This window comes from Pieris rapae, chromosome 15 (assembly GCF_905147795.1).
Source record: "Pieris rapae chromosome 15, ilPieRapa1.1, whole genome shotgun sequence".
In the NCBI taxonomy this organism is placed as follows: domain Eukaryota; kingdom Metazoa; phylum Arthropoda; class Insecta; order Lepidoptera; family Pieridae; genus Pieris; species Pieris rapae.
In genome coordinates, this window is record NC_059523.1 from 2,619,404 (window position 1) to 2,642,333 (window position 22,930).

At 31.1% G+C, this 22,930-nt stretch overlaps 3 protein-coding genes across 10 annotated transcripts in view; 1 reads left to right on the plus strand and 2 right to left on the minus strand.

Moving 5' to 3' along the window:
- LOC111000451 (fasciclin-3) overlaps window positions 1–2,091 on the minus strand; it is a 78,941-nt gene extending 76,850 nt beyond the window's left edge. For all 7 annotated transcript variants that reach the window (XM_022269888.2, XM_022269887.2, XM_045631271.1 and 4 more), the window contains exon 1: window positions 1,897–2,091. The gene's annotated coding sequence lies outside the window, so the exon portion shown is untranslated. The remainder of the gene's footprint in view (window positions 1–1,896) is intronic.
- Window positions 2,092–4,974: 2,883 nt separating this feature from the next.
- LOC111000462 (transcription initiation factor TFIID subunit 7) lies at window positions 4,975–6,395 on the minus strand. Its single transcript, XM_022269907.2, has one exon. It carries the CDS (start codon window positions 6,284–6,286, stop codon window positions 5,216–5,218), a length of 1,071 nt encoding a protein of 356 aa, XP_022125599.1. The 5' UTR covers window positions 6,287–6,395; the 3' UTR covers window positions 4,975–5,215.
- A 4,240-nt stretch (window positions 6,396–10,635) lies between these two features.
- LOC111000455 (WASH complex subunit 2) lies at window positions 10,636–21,761 on the plus strand. Of its 2 annotated transcripts, XM_022269894.2 has the most exons (13): window positions 10,636–10,765; window positions 11,416–11,520; window positions 11,608–11,705; window positions 11,779–11,866; window positions 12,381–12,511; window positions 13,085–13,173; window positions 14,061–14,188; window positions 14,741–14,848; window positions 15,563–15,641; window positions 16,141–16,301; window positions 17,196–17,306; window positions 17,481–20,643; window positions 20,800–21,761. In XM_022269894.2, exons 2-13 carry the CDS (start codon window positions 11,422–11,424, stop codon window positions 20,874–20,876), a joined length of 4,332 nt encoding a protein of 1,443 aa, XP_022125586.2. In that variant the 5' UTR covers window positions 10,636–10,765; window positions 11,416–11,421; the 3' UTR covers window positions 20,877–21,761. The 2 variants fall into 2 exon arrangements, with proteins under 2 accessions (XP_022125586.2, XP_022125588.2); XM_022269896.2 differs by lacking the exons at window positions 10,636–10,765; window positions 11,416–11,520 and having other exon boundaries at window positions 11,608–11,694.
- Window positions 21,762–22,930: the final 1,169 nt, after the last annotated feature.

Here is a 22,930-nt window from a genome sequence, read left to right on the forward strand (position 1 = left end):
CCCACTAAAGTTTTGTTTCCAAGCCTTTGCTACGGCTTAGGAAAAGCATCAAAGACAATCATAGGATTGCATCGTGCAGCATTTACAGTTCATTCTTTCATTTATTGAAGGAGTTTGTGTATTATAAAACTATTTTTGCTCGCCTAAAAGTCTCAGTCAACATACTATTACTTAGTAGCCATAATTATTGAATTGGCAAGATTTTAGATTCATGTAAAGTTGCAGCCTTTTGAAAACTTTATAATATAAAAAAACAAGTACGTACTGGCACTAACAGGGGTTTCTCAATTAAGCAAGCTAATCACATCAATAGGAATTACTTTTTCATTGAGTTTTTTGTTCAACAGAGCCAGGAGAGCAATACCGAATGACACCAAGTCGGGTTACTACCACGCATTTTATTTCTATCGCATTCTATCCCCTTCAAATCTTTTCGCAAAGATTTCCCTATTATGCATACCTCCTCACATAGCAAAAGTTAAAAGCATATCCTTCTCAGCAAGCTCTCTTTATACCTACCTAAACATCTGTATTAACAGTCCGTTATTCGTAAATTGCAAATATCGTGAGTCACACATAATTATTCTGATCACGAGCATTCCATATTATTCGTCATATCAACGCGAAGCCAGATAATAACGAGCCCCGGTCAAGTCATATACGTTATGTACAAAATTTTGTATTCATAAACTATATTTCTTAAATTGTTAATATAACACATAACACAGGATTTTTAGAAACATGGTTTTAGTGTAAAAAATTAATTGCAGTCAAAATCTGTTGCTTGTAAAAACCAATAGTCGTAACAGTCGATAACGTTGTTATTAAGAACCTTTAACAATAGAATTCAGCAAGGATCTTTGATTTTGTTCAATATAACCGGTATGTTGTTCTAAACGGTTTTGACTGGTAATTAAAACTATGTAATTTAAAGTTTTTCTACATTCAACTTCTAACACATTAATTAAAAACTAGTTATATATATTAGGCAATAATTTTAGGCATGGAAACCGTTTAATATATATAATTTTAAATTTGCACAACTTAAAACCTGTTTTCTACTTTGAAACGAAGCCTATGGCACGTAGATTAATATTCTACGATATTCTTTTATGTTTTTAGACTTTAATTGATGTAAACGTTGTTATCCATTTCTTTAATGATATACAAATATATTCTTCTTATATAGAACTCTTCTAAATATTGGATAATAATTCCATTCTTTATATCAGAAGTTTTGATAGATTGTACGAACCCGTAAAAGGATTAAATATTAAAAGTTTAGAAACTTAAGTATAAAAACATTACACAAAGTCCATCAAACCATAGTCTATAGGAATGTTTAATAATTATAATTATATATGTTTGCATGCCAATAAAACGCAACAAATTATATTAAGACTGGGAAAAAGAAACACATGCTAACTTTCATTTTAAATTGTTGAACCAAAATATCCTGTGCTTATTTTAAATGGTATCACTGAAAGAGTAAATTAAAATAAACAATTAGTTCATTTACAAAATAAAAACAAATTTCTCACAAGTCAAGATGATGTTATACCATTTTTATTATTTATAACATTTATAAAAAATCGGTCATACAAATTGGATGACATATTTTATAAATAACAAATATTTTATGTTATTATGTAATAATTAAACTTATTTCTATATTTTTTTGAATTTAGAATCCGTGTGGGTAGGCACTTAATTGGCCCTAGCCCCTAACTAATCATTACCTGATAGGTAAAGGTTTCTCTGTATCAATATTTTATAAAAGCCACGCGTGGATACATAATGTTTGCAAAAAGATTAACGTGTCCTTAGAAAGTATACGTATTCTAGGACAACTAACCAAAAACCTCGATAAATGATAACAAAGAAATAAAAGATTACCTGATAAAAACGTTATTCGGCCGGCAATGACTCACTAAAGCACTTTTTCACTAAGTTTTCAACTTTGAAAACAGTATTTTACGGTTGAATGCGGTGCCACACCTCGGAGCACTTTCAAACCGGTTTTTAAACGGACACGTAAAAGTAGTTTGGGTTGATGACAAACAGCACGAACACCTACCGCGAACGTTACCGATAAACTGACGTAAAAGTTGAACAATGTTGCCACACTACTGAATTTTGTTTTACACTAAAGGTTTTTACTTTTATTTTTTTAAACATTTGGCTTAACTTTACTATGTTTTTATGGTGTAGCGAAATAAAGAGACAAATTTCGACATAATTACTCTAAATATATATTTATTTGTAGATGTAAATCACATAAATGCAAAATCACATCACAGGGTATTTTCCTATATAGTAACACATCATCGTGTCCTTAGTAAAAAAGAACATACCAGCGAAACAATCATCTGTCATTATATATTATAAATTACATAAATGGAAGAAATTGGATATAGTGATGCAAACTTAATAATTTTTTTTTACTGGCAACCCCGAAGCAAAACTTTCTTCGTCCCTTCGTACAGTATCGTGTGCTATCGGCATTCGGCAACACTCGGCAACAGCTCACGAACCAAACTCCAAGCCCCTTTACTCTTGAAAACAGAAGTGGAGCGACTTTTGTAAAATATCAATGCTATTGTAACGCGGTTTTATTTAAATTTAATGAGATAGTGTGGTTCATACTAGGTTTGTGAAAAGGATATATTTATATATACTTCTTTTGAATGGCAGTGAAGTGCTGGAGTTTCAAACCTAAAAAAGCTATACATAATACTTTGATTTTGTTTTTTTATTTTAAATAACCATTATCAATGTATATAAAACCAAAGGATTCTTCAGCCATATATTTTCTACGGCTGTACTTATGAGAAAACACACTCGCTTTATTTCTATTCGACTAGTGCCACTAAATTAAAAAAAATCTTCTAAAATTAAGTACATTAGCAGCTAATCCAATAATATTTTTAATTGTTAACGTCCAATGACTAATCTTTAGTAGACGTTATCATGAGAAACGTTTTTGGATACTAGAAGCCACTGCACTTTCATCCGTGAACTCGGTGCAATCGAAAAATACGCGTACATTTTTTTTGAGACATGGGACATACGAGCAGGGGTCAGTAAGAGATAAGTGCTTACCGCCCATACACTACCTGCATCGCATATGTGTTGTCGGCCTTTAAAGAAGTGGCTCTTGAAGGCACCTAACTTATTACGGTTCAAAAATACCTGAAATGGCAGATGATTGCATTAACGTTAAAAATTGCAAAGACGTTTTATCCGTAATTAACGCAATGTTTAATGGTTTCGTGATATAGGTATATTATTTTCAAGCGACTTAGTCGTATCAAGTAAAAAAAATATTATCATTCTTAGCAAGAACCGGATATTAACTTTCAGAATATTGAGCGTTTATTGAATTCATAAGTAATTGAAAGTGCCCTAAATAATTTTTAATTAACTTTCCATTCTATGCCAATATCTTCATAACATCTATTTTAAATAAAGAGTATCTTTACTTTCAATTAAAATGTATACGGTTTCAAAAAATTGGAAACACGTTTGCCTAAATAATATTACTAATAAAAATGCATTCTATCAGGAATCTAGGAAAAATGACATGAGAATAATTTTAAATGAACTACATATAAGCTCATTATTAGTTAATGGTAAATATTCGTAAATCAAAAAAAGGCCCAATTGCAAGCTCTATTTTATACAAAAATGCTCTTAATAACAGTTTACCCAAACTTGTAACTTACTTTTTTTTTCTATTTACAAATGCTTATTAAATTAAAACAACTAAACGACAACATTACTTGTTCATTTAAAGCAATTTCAGGCTAGATCTAAACCCTAATTTTATTACAGATTGAATGAAATTTAAAATTCCAAGTCTCTGTTTCATCAATGTTGAGCAAAAGTTTTTCCGAACTTTGAACAGATGTTCGTTATTATATTAGAACAAACTGCTGGTACGCGTCTGCGTAGAGAATAAAGAAATGTAACGTTTAAAAATCATCAGAAAATCATGTTTCTTTTTGAAATCGTTTTGAAGACTATACCTAGTCTGTCCTACCTGTAATTAATATTGATATTTATAATCATTGATAATTTATCAAATTATACTTAGAAATGAAAGATTTTTAAGTTTAACTCGTCGAGCGAGTTTGCTTATCTTGCCGAAGCCGCGTACAAATTATCTGAAGAAGTTACCATCTAAAATTCGCAATATTGATATGTCTGACAAATTCAAAAAGGCAGTAAAGATGCATGTTCACTCTACACTGTTGACTAAAATTAAGACGGCAAATGGCGACGTGTATCTCGCTCGTATATACATATTAATATTAAGTTTCTCATGTAATTTTTTTTTTGTAATGAGAAATAAAGTTCTTTAAACATTAAACATTTTATTGAAAGATTAATCAATTACCTACCTACTTAAAATATATTTGAAACAAAAACGAAAACAATATTAAACTGTTTCGATGTTTTACATAAAAATAAAAATTTCATTTGTACCAACCCAAGGCGTCAGTGATCAGGAAACCTAGGATTCATCTAGCTTGACTCAGAATACCTAGAAACGTGACCTCAGATTGCTATACTATCAGCCATTAAGTGCATTATTGCACATTAGTCATAGAACCTATGCAACATAATGGCTAGCCACAATATTTATTTCAATGTTATCATAATAGTTATTACCTTGGGTTAGTCATAGCTCCTAGAAAACTTTAGATTGGTACAGTCATTGTTGATACCTTTAATAGTAAAAATATATATTACTTACAGAAATAGGACTCTTAAAAGAAAAGAAGTAATTTGTTTATCGGGCTAAGGGACTGGCGACATTTACTTTGGCTTTATTGTATTATGTTGCTATTTAAAAAATATATTTTTTGTGTTCAGCCTAATGTTCTTTGTTAAATATATTTTAACTACCGTAAAAAGAGGACTTTATTTTGGAATTCCTACAAATATGATTTATAAAAAACATAATATCTTTTAAACAATTTTATTAAACTGCAAATTAAGTTATTATTAATTACACCATAAAGTATAAGTACTAAAAACTAATTAATTGTACATATTATTTCTAACCTAAAAACTGTGAATACCTAATTATATTACAGTCTTTCTTGGTTCAGCTACTGAACTGATTTGACTAAATTTAAGGATAGATGAGACCTATAGATGTGTAAAACACTTTTTTTATGCCAAAAGTCACTTACTAGTCTGAAAACTTTCAAATATCCTCAGATGTCTGCAAAGTTATTAGTCCCTGATATTCCATTTCTTTATACATTATGTCTTGATTAAGTGTATGAAGTGTTTCTTGGAACCGTTGTCTAAGAGCCTGGTTTTCCATTCCAGCTATTTCATTCTGTGTTCTCTGTCTTCTTTGTTTAAGTTCATCTAACTCAGCTTTTAGCTGTTCAATTCGAATAGTCATGTTATCCCGATCACGTGAATCTTCCTCAAAGTACTCCATTTGAGCTGGCTCACTTTGCTTTAATGTTTGTGGTTTGAAATCTGTTGTAAATGACTTTTGATCCATACTGAGCATTGTATTGTCTGACATATGGCTATATGGAGACATTCTTTCTAGTTCCATATTCATAGTATCTTCCTCTGGATCACTATCGCTTACAGCACCACCAAAGATGTCCACAACATTTGATGGCTCCTGTTTAGGATTAGGTTCCTTTTTGACAGCTGCTTTTTTACGTTCTTTGGGTTTAGGAGCTGTCTCATGTTTTGGATGATCATCATCTTCCTTAATTATTTCCCATGTAACACTTACAGCTTCATTGTCTGCCCGAAGCAATCGCTTTACCTCTTTTTCTATTTCTGGTGCCTCTACATACTTCTTTTTCAAAGTTTTTCTAAAACGCCGTTTTCTAACATTTTTGGTAGGTGGAGTTACACCATGAGGATACAAAAATTTTTTGTCAACTTTATAAGGATCTTTCTTCTTAGTTTTAGATGGAGACTCTTCTTCAAAGGCATCTCCTTCTTCTTTACATATCATAATTTGACATATATCTGCTGTTTTGTAAAAGCTTTTATTGTCAATGGTTTTCATCGATTCTATGATAGTGGGTAAATCAAGGATTTTAGCATGCATAAGCCAATGATCAAACCTTACCTCGCCGCTTCTCACGTCATTATCAACTTGTATGGTTAGTCGATTTTTGAGATTTTCTCCAGACTTAAGAACTTCTCGAAGTATTTTCGCTGGTTCTTCGGGTAAACGTAAAATAAATTGCGATTCTAATTCTACTGGATATTCAGGTTCTCTTTTGTCTCTATTCATTATGATAGCGGTATATTTGATTTTAATATAATATTACAATTTAACAAATTATATACACAATTTTTCGTATTGTGCTTGGTATTAATTTGCCTAATATATATTAATTATTAATTATGAAATTAAGATTTGATATATAAAGTTAATGTCATTGTCAGTATACACACTACACAGTGCACTCGAACCACAGACTAAGTATAAGAACAAGAACTATAGCATAGAAACCAGCCCAAATTATCGAAGTAACGTGATATTGAACGTATATTTTCTAATCCCAATGGGATATATCTATATATCAATCGGCGTCCCTGAAGGCTTGATTCTCGTGTCTTTCTTATTTCCGGCTTACATAAACAACCTCCCATTCGTCAACAGAGTTCATAAGATTATTGTTTGTTGATGACACATCACCTATATTTAAAGTGAATAGGTATTTGGACGTTATTGGACGATGTTACCAATTATTTCTCTCATATAGTTAACTGGTTTAATGTAAATAACATTCTGCTTAGTGAGAATAAAATAAAAGGTTTAGATAAGATTTATAATTACTAGCGTAAAGCGAGATATTGGTAACCTGATAATTAAGACCAGTGAACTAATCTTTGTTGGATTTCTAAGCATAACAATTATAATAATTAACTCCAGAGGGAGCCCCGCATAGAAACTCTTTCGGATAATTATGTATCATAGCTATTTACACAGTGTAATGTGGTACGGTTTACTATTATATGGTGCTGCTGCAGAGGTTCAATCCATTTTTGTGCTGCAGAAGCGGGCTGTTCGCGGTATTTGTTATGTTTCCACAAGGAGTCAGTACAGAATAGATTCTTGAAAACTTGTAGTAAGTATATACGAATAAATATAAACTATCACCAGTATACTTCTCAAAACAGAACTTCCTCAGCGTAGGACAAACCACGCTCCAGAAGACAGACCACTCCTTATATGAAAATTATATTACAACAAACTTTCAAGCGAAAGTAGAGAATTATCACTTAATAAATTAAAAGCTCTCGTTAAACGTAAATTAATAATATTTTTAAAATTTGACGAATATTTAAGATTTCAAAACTTAGCGATTAAAAAGTGTGGCGGAGAGTTTTGTGCCAGTTCTTCCTGCCCGTTCTACCCCTTTGACTTACGAACTGGTATTGAATGTTAATATACGTTCATAAGTGTATTTGTTTCTGCGTTTCGAGTTTGAATTACGAGATCAATAATTCACAAAAATTATGGTCACTTACGTTGGGCGATATTATTTATTACATAGACCCATTATTTATTAGGTCAATCCATTTTCGACTATCTGATATAGACATCTCAATCCAAATATTAACAAAATTTTTATATGTTTTAAACATAGACAATTTTATTATAATTTGAAGAGTGTAAAGAGAGATTGCATTCTATCCGTCGCCAAAAATGGATTGTCTTCGTAGGGTTTGGTTATTGGAATGCAGATAGGAGATCGATCGACTGTCACGGTCTGTCTCTTTTCAATCTGAGATTATGGTTTAATTATTGGGTTCGGGCGTTAAAGGTTTAATGCCTGACATACTACAGTTACTATCCTCAGTATCAGTTGTGTAGGAATTTCTTGCGTTCTCGTCCTGTCAAAATCACAAATCTTTCCATAGAAAGGATTTTTTTTACCTATCATTTTCTGAAGTCGCAATGACAAGGCAAAACAAGTGTAACTTTAATATATATAATAAATTTTATAAATTTAGGCAGCACTTTTCACACGCACCGACACAGATATTCAACAACATGACTTGGTTTGTCAATTCCATGTCAAGTTAACCCGTCAACATCAAACGCAAACAATTAATTATAATAAAAAGTGCTACAGGTTGTCATGTGTAAGTTGGCGTGTGGCAGAAAAAGGTACTAATTTTGACAGTTGTGTTGACAGTTCTAACAGCTTGGTAGTCTCACGTGTGTCGGTGCTAATAATTTGTGTTTTAAAGTGTAAAAATTATTACGAAACATGTCAAAAGTAGTGCGGAGTGCAGCTAGAGAAACTATTCTAGCTGAAAAACGTTTTTGTGAAGAGGAGAAACGTAACAATGGGCCGATTATTCCATTTCAACATTTGACAGGTAAAGTATTGCCAGTTAAAAGTGATATTTATATCCCCAAATTTAGGGAAAAATAATAATTGCTTTTGAAAGTAAATGTGATTGATGGATAACTTAAAATATTTTTTGTTTTATTTAAGGTGTTTCTGAAAGAACCGTGAACCGTATAGTTTCAGAGGGAAAAATCATGGAAAGTAATTTTACAGCGAGAACTGAAGTCCCTAATCAAGCAGCTCAAGGACCTATATAAATAAACGCGTGACAATGAACAGTAAGAAACAAGAGATGCAAGATTTCATTAAAAAAAACAATCTTTCATACTTGGAAACCATGAAAAAAGCAGAATTGTATGAAATTATAAAAACAATCAATCAGGAGAATGTCTACTTAATTGATTAAAACATGGTCATAAGGCTGTAAGACTTCCGCCTTATCATTGTGACTTTAATGCAATCGAATTAATTTGGAGTTCGTTCAAAAGAATATTTGCAGACACAAATGTTACTGGCCTCTCTGAAAACATGGAACAGAGAATCCATAGTGCATTTTCCAAAGTAACTGCTGAAGAATGGCAGAAACACTGTAATCACGTTATAAATGTTGAAAATAATTATCGTATAACAGACAACCGCCTTGAAACAGTAATGGAACCATTTTTAATTGATTTGAATCTTCAGATTCTTCTGACACAGATGACTCTGAAGAATTCATGGAAGGAATAATTCCTCTAACAGACCAATTACTATAAAAAATAATTTTTTGTTATTAAGTTTTTTATTTACCTTTAATGTAATATCTAAGAATATCCATCAATCCAAACTAAACAAAAAAGTGGCAACACAGAGGGTTGTAGGAGGCGCCGCCACTGGTACGCCAACTTATACTTGACAGTCTATATCGTCAGATGTAGGGATGGCGATTCTTTACGAAAAAGATCGATTTTTAAATCGATTCGAATCGTAGTCTAATGAATCGATTCACGAAAAAATCGAGGCCTACAAAATCGATTCTTAAAAAATCGATCTTTTTTTCAAGTTTGCGTTTCCAAGGGTCCCTTAGTTTTTACGTCCTGGTGACAATATTTGCATGTGCCTCCGAAGTCTTTTTTAATAAAATGATTTCATAAATTACTTCTACCCGACATGCTGAAAAAATATATTTATTCCTCATTTATTATATGTATTAAACTTGATAAACAATGATATTTTAAGTAATTAGTCACTAGTTTCGAGTAATATTCAAAATCCTATTAGGATTAGTTAGCATAATTTCTTAATGAATTTAAAAGAATATTTTATATGAAAGAATAATTTAACATTTTATAAAAAAGTAACCTTTATATAAAAATAGCACCAAATGTGAATCGATTAATTAAGATACGAATTGCTTTAAAAATTGATATTTTTCGGAAAGAATCGCCATCCCTAGCCTGGCGATTACTTGATTAAAATAAAATTAGAGTAAAAGCGATAGTTTATTTTTAAAATGATAATGGGAGCTTTACTATTTTTTCTGTAAACAAGATGAATAATTTGATGCTTTGACGTTAAATAGATAATTGGACATAAAGTAATCGTGAATGAAGTATGAACACTTCCATCAATAAGAATTCCACATATTACTTATTAGTTATTTCAATGCTGATTATTCCTGTGTAAAAGTAAATTTAAATGATAATCACAACTAACAGAACAAACTGAAAATAATAGCGTCAAAGTAAAAAATAAGAAGCGCTTTACTTATTTACTTACCTACTCTCAATTAACTAATTGAGAGTAGGTAAGTAAATATTTAAAAGTAATTATTTCGCAACAAACACTACATGAAAATCTGGTGAAAATCAATCATGAAAATACTTATATTACGCTAATAACAGTATTCATTAAACGACAAATGAATAATGCAATATCAATCGTCACAGATTATAAATACATAAAGTCAAATTTTTTTATTAAAGAGAGGCGACTAAAGGATACTAAACATACAGCCATCTCGCGAGTTTATGAGTAGTTAACTCTTTAACCGGCAGCACTCTTATAATTCAGGCACATTCAACTAAATGCAAATAATTGTATGGTTTATACCAAAACAGAAAAAATCGAATGTCGATTTTCAAGGGTGATATATCGATTCAGTGAATCGACACAGTACTTCATATCGATTTAAAAAATCGATATTTTCTGCTCGAAAAATCGATTCTTCGATTAATCGATCTCAGATCGCCATCCCTAGTCAGATGTCTTACTTCAGAACTCATAAATTGTCAAAGTTATCAAACAAATTAAAAATAGTTAAGGACGTCTTGTTTATGTGTGTAGTCAAATTATCAGTATTTTTATAAAAATTTGGTATTTGCAGTATATTTAGGGAACTAGATATGTAACGAACATTTAAAAATGTAAGCTATGTTCGATCTTCGATCTAATCTAAGTCCATCACTCTAGCCTATTTTTTAATGAATCTACTTTGCAAAGATAGAATTACATGATTAGGTATTTTACCTTTAATCATCTGATCTGCTGACATTCCGGTTTGTCTCGTAATTTATAAAAAATTGATTTCTCATTTTTTTGCATGCAAGTGTCGTATTTAATGAATGTTTTAAATACAGGAAATTCTTGTCAGTTGTTGTATTATACAATGTTTACGGATTTTTTTACGATAACTACCTTATTTTTTGTTTGCATATTTTCTCTAATAGATATGTAGTTCTATTCCATAGAAGGTTTTATGAAAAGAAAATATGACAATATTTTCTAGATCATAATATTTATATGGTTAATAAAATTTCCTTTTATTAAAATTTAAAGCTTATAAATTTTTAAGACAAACAAATCTTGAGAAATAATGTACTCCTAAACATTCTAAAAATTGGTCTAGTTTCTATGTCTTATTTTCATCAAATTCATATAAATTGCAATTCTTTACATTCTTTATAAGTTGAAAATGGTAGTATCATATATTTTCTTATAAAATCTTTACTTGTTTTAATCTAAGCCAATTCCTTTCATCTAATTAAGAGTGTCATTAATATATAAAACATAATAGAAAACAATGGAGAAAGTGGACATAGACACATTGAGGTCACTGTCTTCAAAATGGAGCCTTGGTGGGGACAAGAGATTGTTAGATTTGTTACAAAATATACATCATGTAAGAATTTATTTATATATCAATTATATTAGGTTTAAATAATTGATTAATTATTAGAAAGAACAATAAAATATTTATTTTTTCCAGAAAATAATTACAAAATGCACAGAAACAAATACGAAGTTGGATGAATTGATAAATAATCTTGATACAGCAAGCATTGACCTGCAAAATGTAAATAATAAGTAAGTTACATTATACAGACACATTTTCTGTAATATATTTTTACGTTACATATTTCTCAAATTTATATTACAGATTTATGGCTCTAAGTAATACACAATTTATTGAAAGACGAGTTTATGATGATGATGTTGATATTGCACCACCAGTGGAACCACCAAAGGTGAGTTATTGCCATTGGTAATATCATATCATAAAAATTTATCTATGATACAACTACGCAATCTAAATGTGGAAGCATCTTGGACCGTGATTCTAAAAATTGTTCCTTTAACCCTACTTCATGACAATGTGTATCATTTCCTAAAAGCATGGTGACACATTCGTGAGACGTTGACCATTGTAACAATGGGGCCCATTGCCCATATTACCTCTGTTTGATAAACATATCTTAGAAATCCTAGACTTATATAACACATTAATTTGGATAACTTTAGTAATATGAAACTTTAAATTGCCGATCCCATTATATTCTATAATATTACAATCTAGTTCTCTCAATCCGAAGCGCTGATGTCGCAACCTTGATATTTCGCTACAAAAACTCAACATTGTAGTCGGGATCGCAATTGCTATCGGGTTTTCTTTAGAAACTAAACTTGCGTAAGTAGTGTTAGGAAGACGATCAAAAATCCTTTTTTTTATTTTCACTTGTATATTTGGTTTTCTTGTTACAGGAACCTCCTAAAATAATAGATCCAAATGAAGAATTAGAGAAATTAAAGAAGTCTTTACAGACTTTTGAATCAATGCACGAATTAGTACAAATTTTAGACTCTGATTCTTCTGATGATGAAGACGAAGAAAGGTAAGGATCTTTTGTACTTTGTAATATTCATTATATACTAGCCACTTGCGTTTATATAACTGTTGAAGCCTGACGTTATAGCCCAACCTAATCTTCCTCGATAGTTGGACTATCTAACATAACCGGATTTGATTCAATCCTGTACTTCCTGAGATAACAGCGTAAGGATATACGAACCAACAAACTAACGCGTTATAATATTATTTTAAATATTCTTATAATTGTATTTCAACATATTTTTTACTTTTCGGGCACACGTAAGAAGTTGATTCAATGTCTGGAGTCATTATTTCATTATTACTAAGAATTCTTTGTTTTAAGGTGCCTTATGAGCAAATATTTAAATTTCTATCAATTTATATTTGACAGTCGTTTCGTATAATAAAATATTGGAATGCATTTAAAGAAAAGTAACAAGAAAAAGATCAGTTCTATGGTTACGGGACTTAATATTAATTATATTAGAGAAAACTGTATAATAAAATTGCGAGTTTTTAAGCGAGTTATTTGGTTGGCTAACCGTGCGAAACGGGGTGTTAGTTTTAAAAATTTCTTTATGAATCACAATTTCAGACTTGTTTTAAAACCGAAGAATGTGTACGCAAATCGACCCCTACCATACATAATTGGATCTGAGCTTTGGAGAACTAAATGGCATGCTGGTATGTATTTTCTCTTGTAATTAAAATTAATTAATCAACATTGCTTATTGCTTTAATATACTCAATGTCTATTGTAATATAATGCTATACAGTGATATTAATTAATTTATTGCATTATAAATAAATTTTGTAATTAATTACATTTTTGAAAATCCAGCAGTATATCAATTTCCCGATTAATGGCAACATTTCATAATCGTTATACCAATGTTATCTGTCATATCAATATGACAGTCTCAGCGCAGACTGACTGATGATAAGCACAGGAAAAGTCTGTGTTATGTATATATTTTATTTATTTAAATATATCCTACACGTCTAATGTTTTTATTATACTCCGGGCAGACGGAGGCCGTATTTATCGTTTAATATCTCAGTTTTGATTGTAAGACATTTTATTTATTAAAAAATAATACAAACATTTTTGTGACAGTGGAACACAAATTGGTCACAATTTCTCCGTCTACTAAAGCGTAGACATTTATTAAAATAATATTAGGTTCTTACATATGATATTGGCGTTTTGTTTGGGAGGAACTAAAAGTAAATTAGAAAAAAATTAATTAATTAGTATTTGACTCAAAGAAAAAAAAATAAAACGGGAAAATGTAATGAATCCTGGATTGAAATAAATAAAGGCACAGTCAAAAAGCTGTAATAAAATAAATTCGAAATCCAAACCAGAATAGATATTTTAGGCCAAAATGGCCAGTACGACAAAACATAAATTTAATATATACGTAACTAGGATTACCAACGATTCAATAAGTATTATATTTCATAATGGAAGCCCTATATAAAAAACGCAGTTACCCCATACACTATTAAATTCTAAAGTCAATGCAGGCCAAATAACAGAAGAATACTGTAAATTTTATTTCTATCAGGTTTAGTGGTTGAAGACAGTGACACAGATAGTGCGGCTTCAAAACACGAGCCAGAAGAGGAATACTCCGATTCAGAACCAGAAGTTACAGATAACCAGACAGAGAAACATATTGAAAAAGATACATGGGTAAGTATATAAATTAAAAAAAATTGTTGATTTTTCAATAAACATTTTTAAATAACACCGAGTTTAAGAGTTTAGGGGCCGTTCAAGTTCTATGTAAGCACTAAAGTAATTAGGTCTTTGATTTTCTGATTTGGTGATTACGTCAACAGTAATTATTTACTTTAATGCACATATTTCCCACACATTGTGTTTACAAAATTAATTTGTTTATGTACTATTATTTTTGAGAGCTTTGCTTACATTTTCTGACAAGAGGATCGAGGGGGGGTAGGGGGGGGGGGTATATAAATTGCAGTAAATATGCTTACTTAATACTTGAACGATACGTTACATATAAGCATTTAAGACTAAATTAACTGCGTAGTACCGATAACCTATGTTTGCTTTAACCTTTTTTTTTTAATTTTTTTATGTTACAGAATAATACAATAAAATCACGATATGTGTATTATGAAACCACTGTTGTATATGATTATTGGTTAATAATTTTTTGTGTAAAATGAGACAAATATTTGCACTTAATTATATGTTTTTCCATAAATTCTCCTATAGATATCAACTTCGCCCAGTGCAGAGGCTAGCGCCAGTACAAGTTTGACTAAACCAGCCAAGCCAGCGGATATAGCAGCCGAGTTAGCCAGAAGATTAGGCGGTGACATGGTAAGATAAAAAAAAAGAATAACATTTATCTATACCTAAACATTTCATAAGAAGAAGAAGTAATAATATAAACATTAAAAGAAATGTAACTTTCGTAAACAGTATTAGGATTACGGTAACTCGATAAGGGCATCACCGCATTTGAATAGGCTGTGTTGGTGGTGATGAAGATAATAAATAAATAAATAAAGTCTTTATTCATTTTAAGTAGGTACATCTTTCTTTTCAGTGTAAGATTTGGGAACCCTTTTAAGTAAATATACCTGTGTTAGGGTTCCCAGCTCTTCCATAACAAACTTAATTACTTAAAATATCATTATTTAACCAATTCGTTTCCTTTTTATTTTTATTTTTTGAACCGTTATCATCACACACATGCATTTAAATATGGAAAGAATACAATATACGCTTTCTGCTTTAAAACAAGTACCTAAGACTGGTTAGTAAATGCCATCAACGATAGTTCTCTGTATTAGTTCCGCACTTAGATGCACATTCGGTCTGTTGTCCTGGCTAATTGAGCCTAACTCCTTCTAAAGCCTAGAAGTTTCTTGGGCAGTCTTCACGCAACAGACTAATCGCTTCGAGGATTTCTACTCATTGGGAAGCGGCAGCTAAGCATCCCAGGACTACGTGGGTGATTCTTCACCAATGGGTTCACCAAAATTCTTCAAAAACTTACGTTTTTTAAGTTTAATATGTATAAATGTTTAGATACCACCACCTCCCCCTATGGAAGCAATGCCGGAACCAACTACGAAGAAAGTGTACCGGCCTGAGCAACCGACTACAGGTATTTTCTTATTATATTGTAGTAGTATTTTATTAGAAAATATTTTCTAACGCAAACTTCGTTTTGCCTTATGAGTTTTTATAATTAACCCATCTTTTTTGTAGCTAAATACATAAAAATAACATTTTGGTATACTATTTCATAGAGACTGTAACCTTTTCTTAAAAATGTCTATACTTAAAAAATCTTCATCAAATTATTTAAGTCGTCTTCGAAATTCGCACTTAGAAACATATATTGCGATTTATTTTTATTATATAGATTAAATCTTTCTCTGTAGGTAGGTATGTATCGGTTCATTTATAACCTAATAATTTGTCTTCAAATAAAATTAAATTCAAAACTGTTACACTATTTACCGTCATTTTCCAATGAATTGTGTTTAAATAACGCCTCTATTTCTTTGCGTTAGTTACGTTACGTTAATAAAACTGATTTCATTAGTAATTTTACAAGTATGATCAACCCGCATCAGGTAATGATATTTTTTAAATTTCAGCAACAATTTTCTCTAATGAACCGCCTCCATTAGATCAAGTGGAGTCTGATAGTGAAGAAGATATATTCGCAGAGTTACACCGAAATCGCTACACACATAATGATAGGACTCAGCCGGTTGCAAACGTTGTTGATGAATTGTTTGGCAACGTAGAATCGAAGGTATGTATGTAATACTTTATTGCAAGGGAAAAAATACCACCCAAAAATTGTATTTCTTCTCGTTCGACCCGTGTAGGATTGAGTAAAGCTATTCAAAACTAAACAATATTATTTTTAATTTATTTCGCTAACAGCTAACATAAATAATATACAACAAAAAACAATCAAACTAAAGATATAACCAAATTTGGAATAAATAATATATACAAAAAGGTTTAAATATTTTCGAAAAGAAAAAGCAAAATTATATACGTAAATTCAAATTGTAATTTCAAATTCAATTGTAATATTGTGATGAGCGATGGTATGAAAGTGATGGTGTGTATGTGGGATACTTTAAATAATATTAATACTCCTTTTAAGCATATTGCGTGATAGCTTAAACAAGTCAAGGCTTAAATAGTGGTTGCTGTATGTCCGGGCTGTGCGATACAAGTTTTTTGCAAAGTTGGTGTTTAGGTGAGGAATGTGAAACAAAGCATGATTACGAGTCTGGTAGGCAGGAACAATATAGTCTCAAAAACACGTGAGCAGGGGGTTAGCCAAGATGCCTTAACAGTAATGTATGTAGAAAGTAGAAAACTTTTTTATAAAAATTTGTCGATACGAACTGTCATATTCAAACAAATTTAGTTTTCCACTTTCTACATACACTAGTCTTAAGGCATCTTGGCTAAGCCTCCAGAATAATTAACGCAATAATCTAAATAATATTTTATGATAGCCATGGCGTGAAGTCTCTCTTTTGAGTCTAAAGCATGGCGTTGATTGATATACTAGAGCCACAGTTCGCGGCTTTTGTCTGAATTTGCCGGAATTTTTTGAATCTTACGCTAAAACCGAACATCAAAAGTGTTATTTACTTTGTATTAAGAGATTTATCTTTTATTTCAGCAATCAAGCACTAAAAATACACAAGTACTATTCGATGACGACTCAGAATCTGAATTGTTTGCAGAGAAACCTAAAATTAAAGAAAAAGTTGCAGAAGAAAGTAGTGTCAAGGTATTAATATTGTTTTAATTATATTTTTTTAAAACACACATAACTTATATCTTTCTAGCATGTTAGACGTCCGCCAATAAATGTTAGGAGCATCCGTTGGCTTAACTGTCTTAGACTGAATTAAATTATTTTACAAGATGAAAAATGTATTAAAACGGTAAATTTTACTTTCAGAAACCAGTTGGTGGTATTTCTCTATTTGGTTCAAATAAGCAATCAATCAGCATAGGAGCAGCTATATTAAAACGCCAACAACCAAAGTCATCTGATGAAGAAAGTGATAATTCTGAAAGTCCAAAAACATCAAATATTGCGAAACTTAAACCATCTGACAATTTGACAACCAGTAGTACTGTAGTAACTAAAGATAACCAAGAAAAAGTTAGCAGTCAAAATAATAACAAAGATCTTTTAGAAAATCTATTTACTAAGCCTAAATCCAAAAATACTTACAATAAAACTATTAAACAGGAAACAAAGGAAAAAATACCTGAGAAAAAAGTGGATCTATTTACCGATGATTTGTTTGACGATATAGATGATATATTTACAAGTAAAGTCACGAAAACCCCAGATACGAGAAAAGAGAAACTATTTGACAGTGACGATGATATCTTCAATGAAAAGATTATATCGAAGCCGCGTGTATCACAGGCTAAGAGAAGTATAGTATTTTCCGATTCGGATGATGATTTATTTAAAGAAACCGACACTAAAAATCTAAAAAATAATATTATCACGGTCGATAAAGAACTGAATAAAAATGGCTTGGATAAAACTCCAAATATAATTGTAGAAAAAGAAATCAATACACCTAAAAGTAATAAAAATGGAAACAATGATTTATTCAACAAAAAAGATCTAACCAAAGAAGTTGTTAGTAAAAAAGACACAAACAAGGAATTTAGTTCTAAAATACAAAATAATGTTAGGAATAAACGCACTTCGTTTAATTCAAGCGATATTCCAGGCGAAAGTATGTTAGACAGTGATAATGATACTAAAAATAATAAAGAAGAAACAAAAAAGTCATCAAAAGATAAATTTGAAAGTATTTTAGATTCTGAAAGTGATGATGATCTATTTAAAAATAATACTGTATCAAATAGAGTTAAAGTTTCAGGTTTGAAAACGAACATTTTTGATGATGATAGTGAGGATGAATTATTTGGTAATGTTTTACCAATATCAAATAAGCAAATGCCACAGACCAAAAACAATCTAAACATAAATGAAACAGTAGAAAATAGAACAAATATTAATGATAGTTTAGAAAAAGTAGATAGCCAAGCTTTAATACCTAATGCGACTTTATATACAAATGTTCCTGAAGAAGTTGTAAAAGCCACAGAATCAACGAGTGTAACTTTATTTAATGATGAAAGCGACGATGAATTGTTTGGTGGTAAAAGCAAAAATCCTACTATTGAAGATACAAAATGCTCTACACTTGAAGATAAGTCCCTGTCTAATTCAATCAACGAAATGAGCCAACATAAGACATTAACTCAAGATTGTAGCCATAAAGTAGGAAATATCGAACCTAAGGACAGTAGTTCAACTTCGTCTACAAGTGAGGACAAAAAAAACTTACAAATTAGTAATGCGAATCTTCCTGATGCGGTCAATACAGACTTTCGAAGTCCATTAGTATTTAATGATGATGAAATGGACGAATTATTAACAAGTAACTCAAAAACATCCAAGAACATTGAAAATACACCTGATGATAAAAAACAACAAGAGCTGTATCTCAATGAGTCAGAAAATTTAATGGAATGCATTATAAATACTAACGAAACGAATGAGCTTTCAAAATCAGAATCTGAAGGTGTGTGTAAGGAGACTCTTCAATCGTCGCTTGTTTCATCTCAAAGTGATAGTGATATTCAAAGAAACGAATATAATGAATTAGGATTTCATGAAGAGATCATAAAGGAGTCTAAAATAGTCTATGATATTGAAGAAAATGAAAACACTTTAACTGAGCCTTTAGATAGAGAAAATGATAAAAAAACAAGTACATTTTCTGAAATATTTCATGACGTACCACCAGAATTTGAAAAACCAAAAGAACCGAAAAAAAGTAAAAACGTCAACGCTCTATTCGACGATGATTCGGATGATGAAACTATGTTTTTCAAAAAAAGTAGTGACGTTAGTGATGAACTACTACCAAGTCCTGATTATACTCAAGAAAGATTCAGTTTATTTCATGATGAACCCCCTTCTATAGAAGTAGATTTTACTGCATATTCTTCGAGCCCTCACAATGTTGAAGAAATAATAAAAGACACAGGGACTGATTTAAATACAGAAACAAATATGAAATCAGCTCAAAACTTCAACAAAATAGAATCAACAAAAGTCGACCGCAATTTAAAAAAAATAGTTCAGAATGATTTTGGTACAAATGCCGATGAAATTCCACAGAGCTTAGAAAGTTCCATAAGATCTACAAATGCCGTTATCGCTGATAAAATTATTACATTACAAACAGATGTAAAAAAACCAATTGAAGGTGAAATTAAAGAAAAGAGTATTAGGAAATTAAAGCCTGTTCACTTTAATATCAATGTAAATACATTATTACCGGGGGCTGCACATAAAAAACCAAAGCTAGTTGAAGAACTTGATGGTACTGCTTCATCCAAAGCCGAAAATGATGAATTCGAAAAACAATCTCTTGAAAAAGAGTCAGCTATTTTAGATAACAAATTATCTAAAGAACGAGCGAGAATTCCAGTGAAGAGAAGGCCTTCCACTAGGCGTGCTAGGAAGGAAGCTGCAAGAAAATCTGGTATAGATTTTGGGGACAGTATTGACTCTACAGACAATTCAAGCTCTATTGACGAACCAAACAAGTATAATAAAACTGATGATTCTAATAAAAATGTTACTGAAGTTGAAAGTATAAACAAATATAACTCTGATGCAAATACAGAAAGCAGTAAAAGTACGACCAAGGTAGTTTACATCTTAAACGATGAAGACATATTTTCAGATGACAATAAAAATGTGGAGACTGATTCAAATAGTCAAAGCTTAAAATTACAGACCAATTTTAAAAATGTTGAAACCCCATCGACTACAGGGAAAGATAAGAATCAAAATGGTATAGATAAAAAATCAATCTTTGATCTAAGTGATAGTGAAACTGAACTTTTTGGTGGTAAAAGGTCTAATGTTACAATAAAGACGAAACTTTTCGATTCTGACACTGATGATGATGATGATTTATTTGGAAGTAAGAAAGAAACCACAGCAAAGGAAGCGAAGCAAAATCTATTATTTAGTGATGAAAGTGACGGTGAACTATTTAGTACCTCAAAGCAAGGTAAGAAATTAATCGCTAATTTAAATTTAAAACATCTAATATTATACACAAAAGGAGCCAATTTCCTCGTAAAATATCCTATCTTTCCACAGTTGTCTTTTTTGTTTTAATTTGTTTCTATCATGTGAGAATAAAAACTGCTTGCTTTTTTCACAGGAAAGAAACTCTCAAACACACCTTCCGAACCAGTTTTTGAAGATCCTCTATCAATGTTGAACCAAGATGACAGCTAAGGAAATTTTATCTATTAAATTAAGAATTTTAGAATCATAGAGTAAAGAATCTCTATCCTGCTGTCCATTGTCAAAATGAGAATTTATGTTAAGTTTATCACTTTTATTTTTTGTTATGAAGAAATAACATTAAAACTCATCAGTCCTTTTTGTTATTTGTGCTGTTTGAGGTTTTATTAGTTATTTGATCGGTCTTTGATTAGAGCGCGGCCACACGACGCGTTAACGCACCGCAAGCGAGCCGGACTAGTGACCTGCAAGACGAGGCGGGGAAGGGTAAAACATATTGATACTCCGCAACGCCCGTGGCACCCTATAGGTCGAAATAATTGCGGTGCGGCTCCGCGCGCGTTTCCTCTGTTTCATTCACTCCATTACCGGCCGCGTACTACAGTAATGGAGTGAATCAAACAGAGGAAACGGGCGTGGAGGCGGTTTCCGCGCGACTCGCATTTACAGAGTAACCATACGGCGTCGACGGCATCGTGTGCAGGAACGCTTACCCCATCATGTGGCCGCGCTCTTAGAACATATAACTAACTATATTCTTAACCAGTGCTTTTATAAACAATGATTAAATTATTAGTAGAACAATATATTCCTGGCGTGTATAATTTAAGTAATGTTTTTATTTAAATAATTATTAATTTTAAAATAAGATAAATATGAGATTGTACCAACTTTGTATTAATTATATTTTATAGATCTAATCAAATACTTATTGGATAATCAAATAATTTTGCTTTAATCTACATTCCAGTTATTGGTTAAAAGAGAAAATTATTTTATTTTAAATATTGTTAAAAAGAATTAATATAATATATTATAACAATGCTGTAAGAAAGTGCCTCATTGTTGATAATTAAATGATTTATACTTTGGTGATTTTGGTATATTAATCCTAAAGAAATCCTTGAAAACTGTGTTGAGGTTCATATTTTATTTTTCTGCCTTATGAAAAGTTTTGCAAAACCCTACTTGAAATAAAAAGGTACTTCACCACCGTTAAGTAATTACGAAATATATTAAACTAGCAGACTCGGCCAAGCGTTGCTGTGGCTAAGGTTTTTGTTATATTACATAGTAGTAAATTAATCAAGGGAAACCGTAGGAGAACTTATGTGAAACGTTGGTACCACGACACGGACCTAAACTAAACTACCTTTAACTCAGCGCCATCTGTTAGAATTGTATCAAATAATAAACAAATGTTAATGTTATCGTAATTTTAGTAAGGATGCTTATTTTTTTTGAAAATAAAATATAGCCTATGTCACTCAGGAATGATGTAGCTTTCCAACAGTGAAATAATTTTTCAAATCTGCCAAGTAGTTTCGGAGCCTATTCAATTCATACAAACAAACAAAAAATCAAACCTTTCCTCTTTATAATATTAGTATAGATTACTTTCTTTGGTAAGTCATCGTGAGTAAATATTTATATTAACTAGAGCTTTTGTAGAGGAGGTCTGTCAAGCACCTCAAGACAAGTCCGGAACAGTTTCTTTGAAGGTGGGAAAATTTGTGGAGGCAACACTTTTGAAATTTTAATTATGCTACAATACCGATTGTGTTTTGCGAGCGGCAATATCGTTTTCTAGGATTCGGGACAAGTCGAAAATGACAGTGCGTGTCAAATTTTCACACAAATTTAGTTTTCGGCATTCTACATACACTTCTGGTAATGCATTTTTACTTAGCCCCTCGTACTTAGTCATGTCAGAATTGTGATAATATTTCATATATTCGTATGCATAGAAAATTTATTATAATTTTGTAAACATACGTAAACAATCTTGTTACGTCTAACAAAGTATGTTAAAAAATACTTTGTTAAATTAGTATGGCGTCTATCTACCTCTATAAAATTTGAATTTCCGCATTTTGAATATCAGTGTAAATATAAATCAAATCAAATCAAAATATCTTTATTCATATAGGTAAACATGTACACTTATGAACGTCAAGAAAAACAAATTTAATTAATTGTAAATTTACTTAAATTAAATTTACAATTAATTTACAACCAGTTCGCAAGTCAAGGGCATAGAGCGG

Bases quoted from the DNA above. Each gene is read 5' to 3' on its own strand.
- LOC111000462 (XM_022269907.2), bottom strand. From the start codon at position 6,286: ATGAATAGAGACAAAAGAGAACCTGAATATCCAGTAGAATTAGAATCG.
- LOC111000455 (XM_022269894.2), top strand. From the start codon at position 11,422: ATGGAGAAAGTGGACATAGACACATTGAGGTCACTGTCTTCAAAATGG. The intron at 12,512-13,084 runs GTAAGGATCTTT...TCACAATTTCAG, and splicing joins GATGATGAAGACGAAGAAAG to ACTTGTTTTAAAACCGAAGA. The intron at 14,189-14,740 runs GTAAGTATATAA...ATTCTCCTATAG, and splicing joins ATATTGAAAAAGATACATGG to ATATCAACTTCGCCCAGTGC.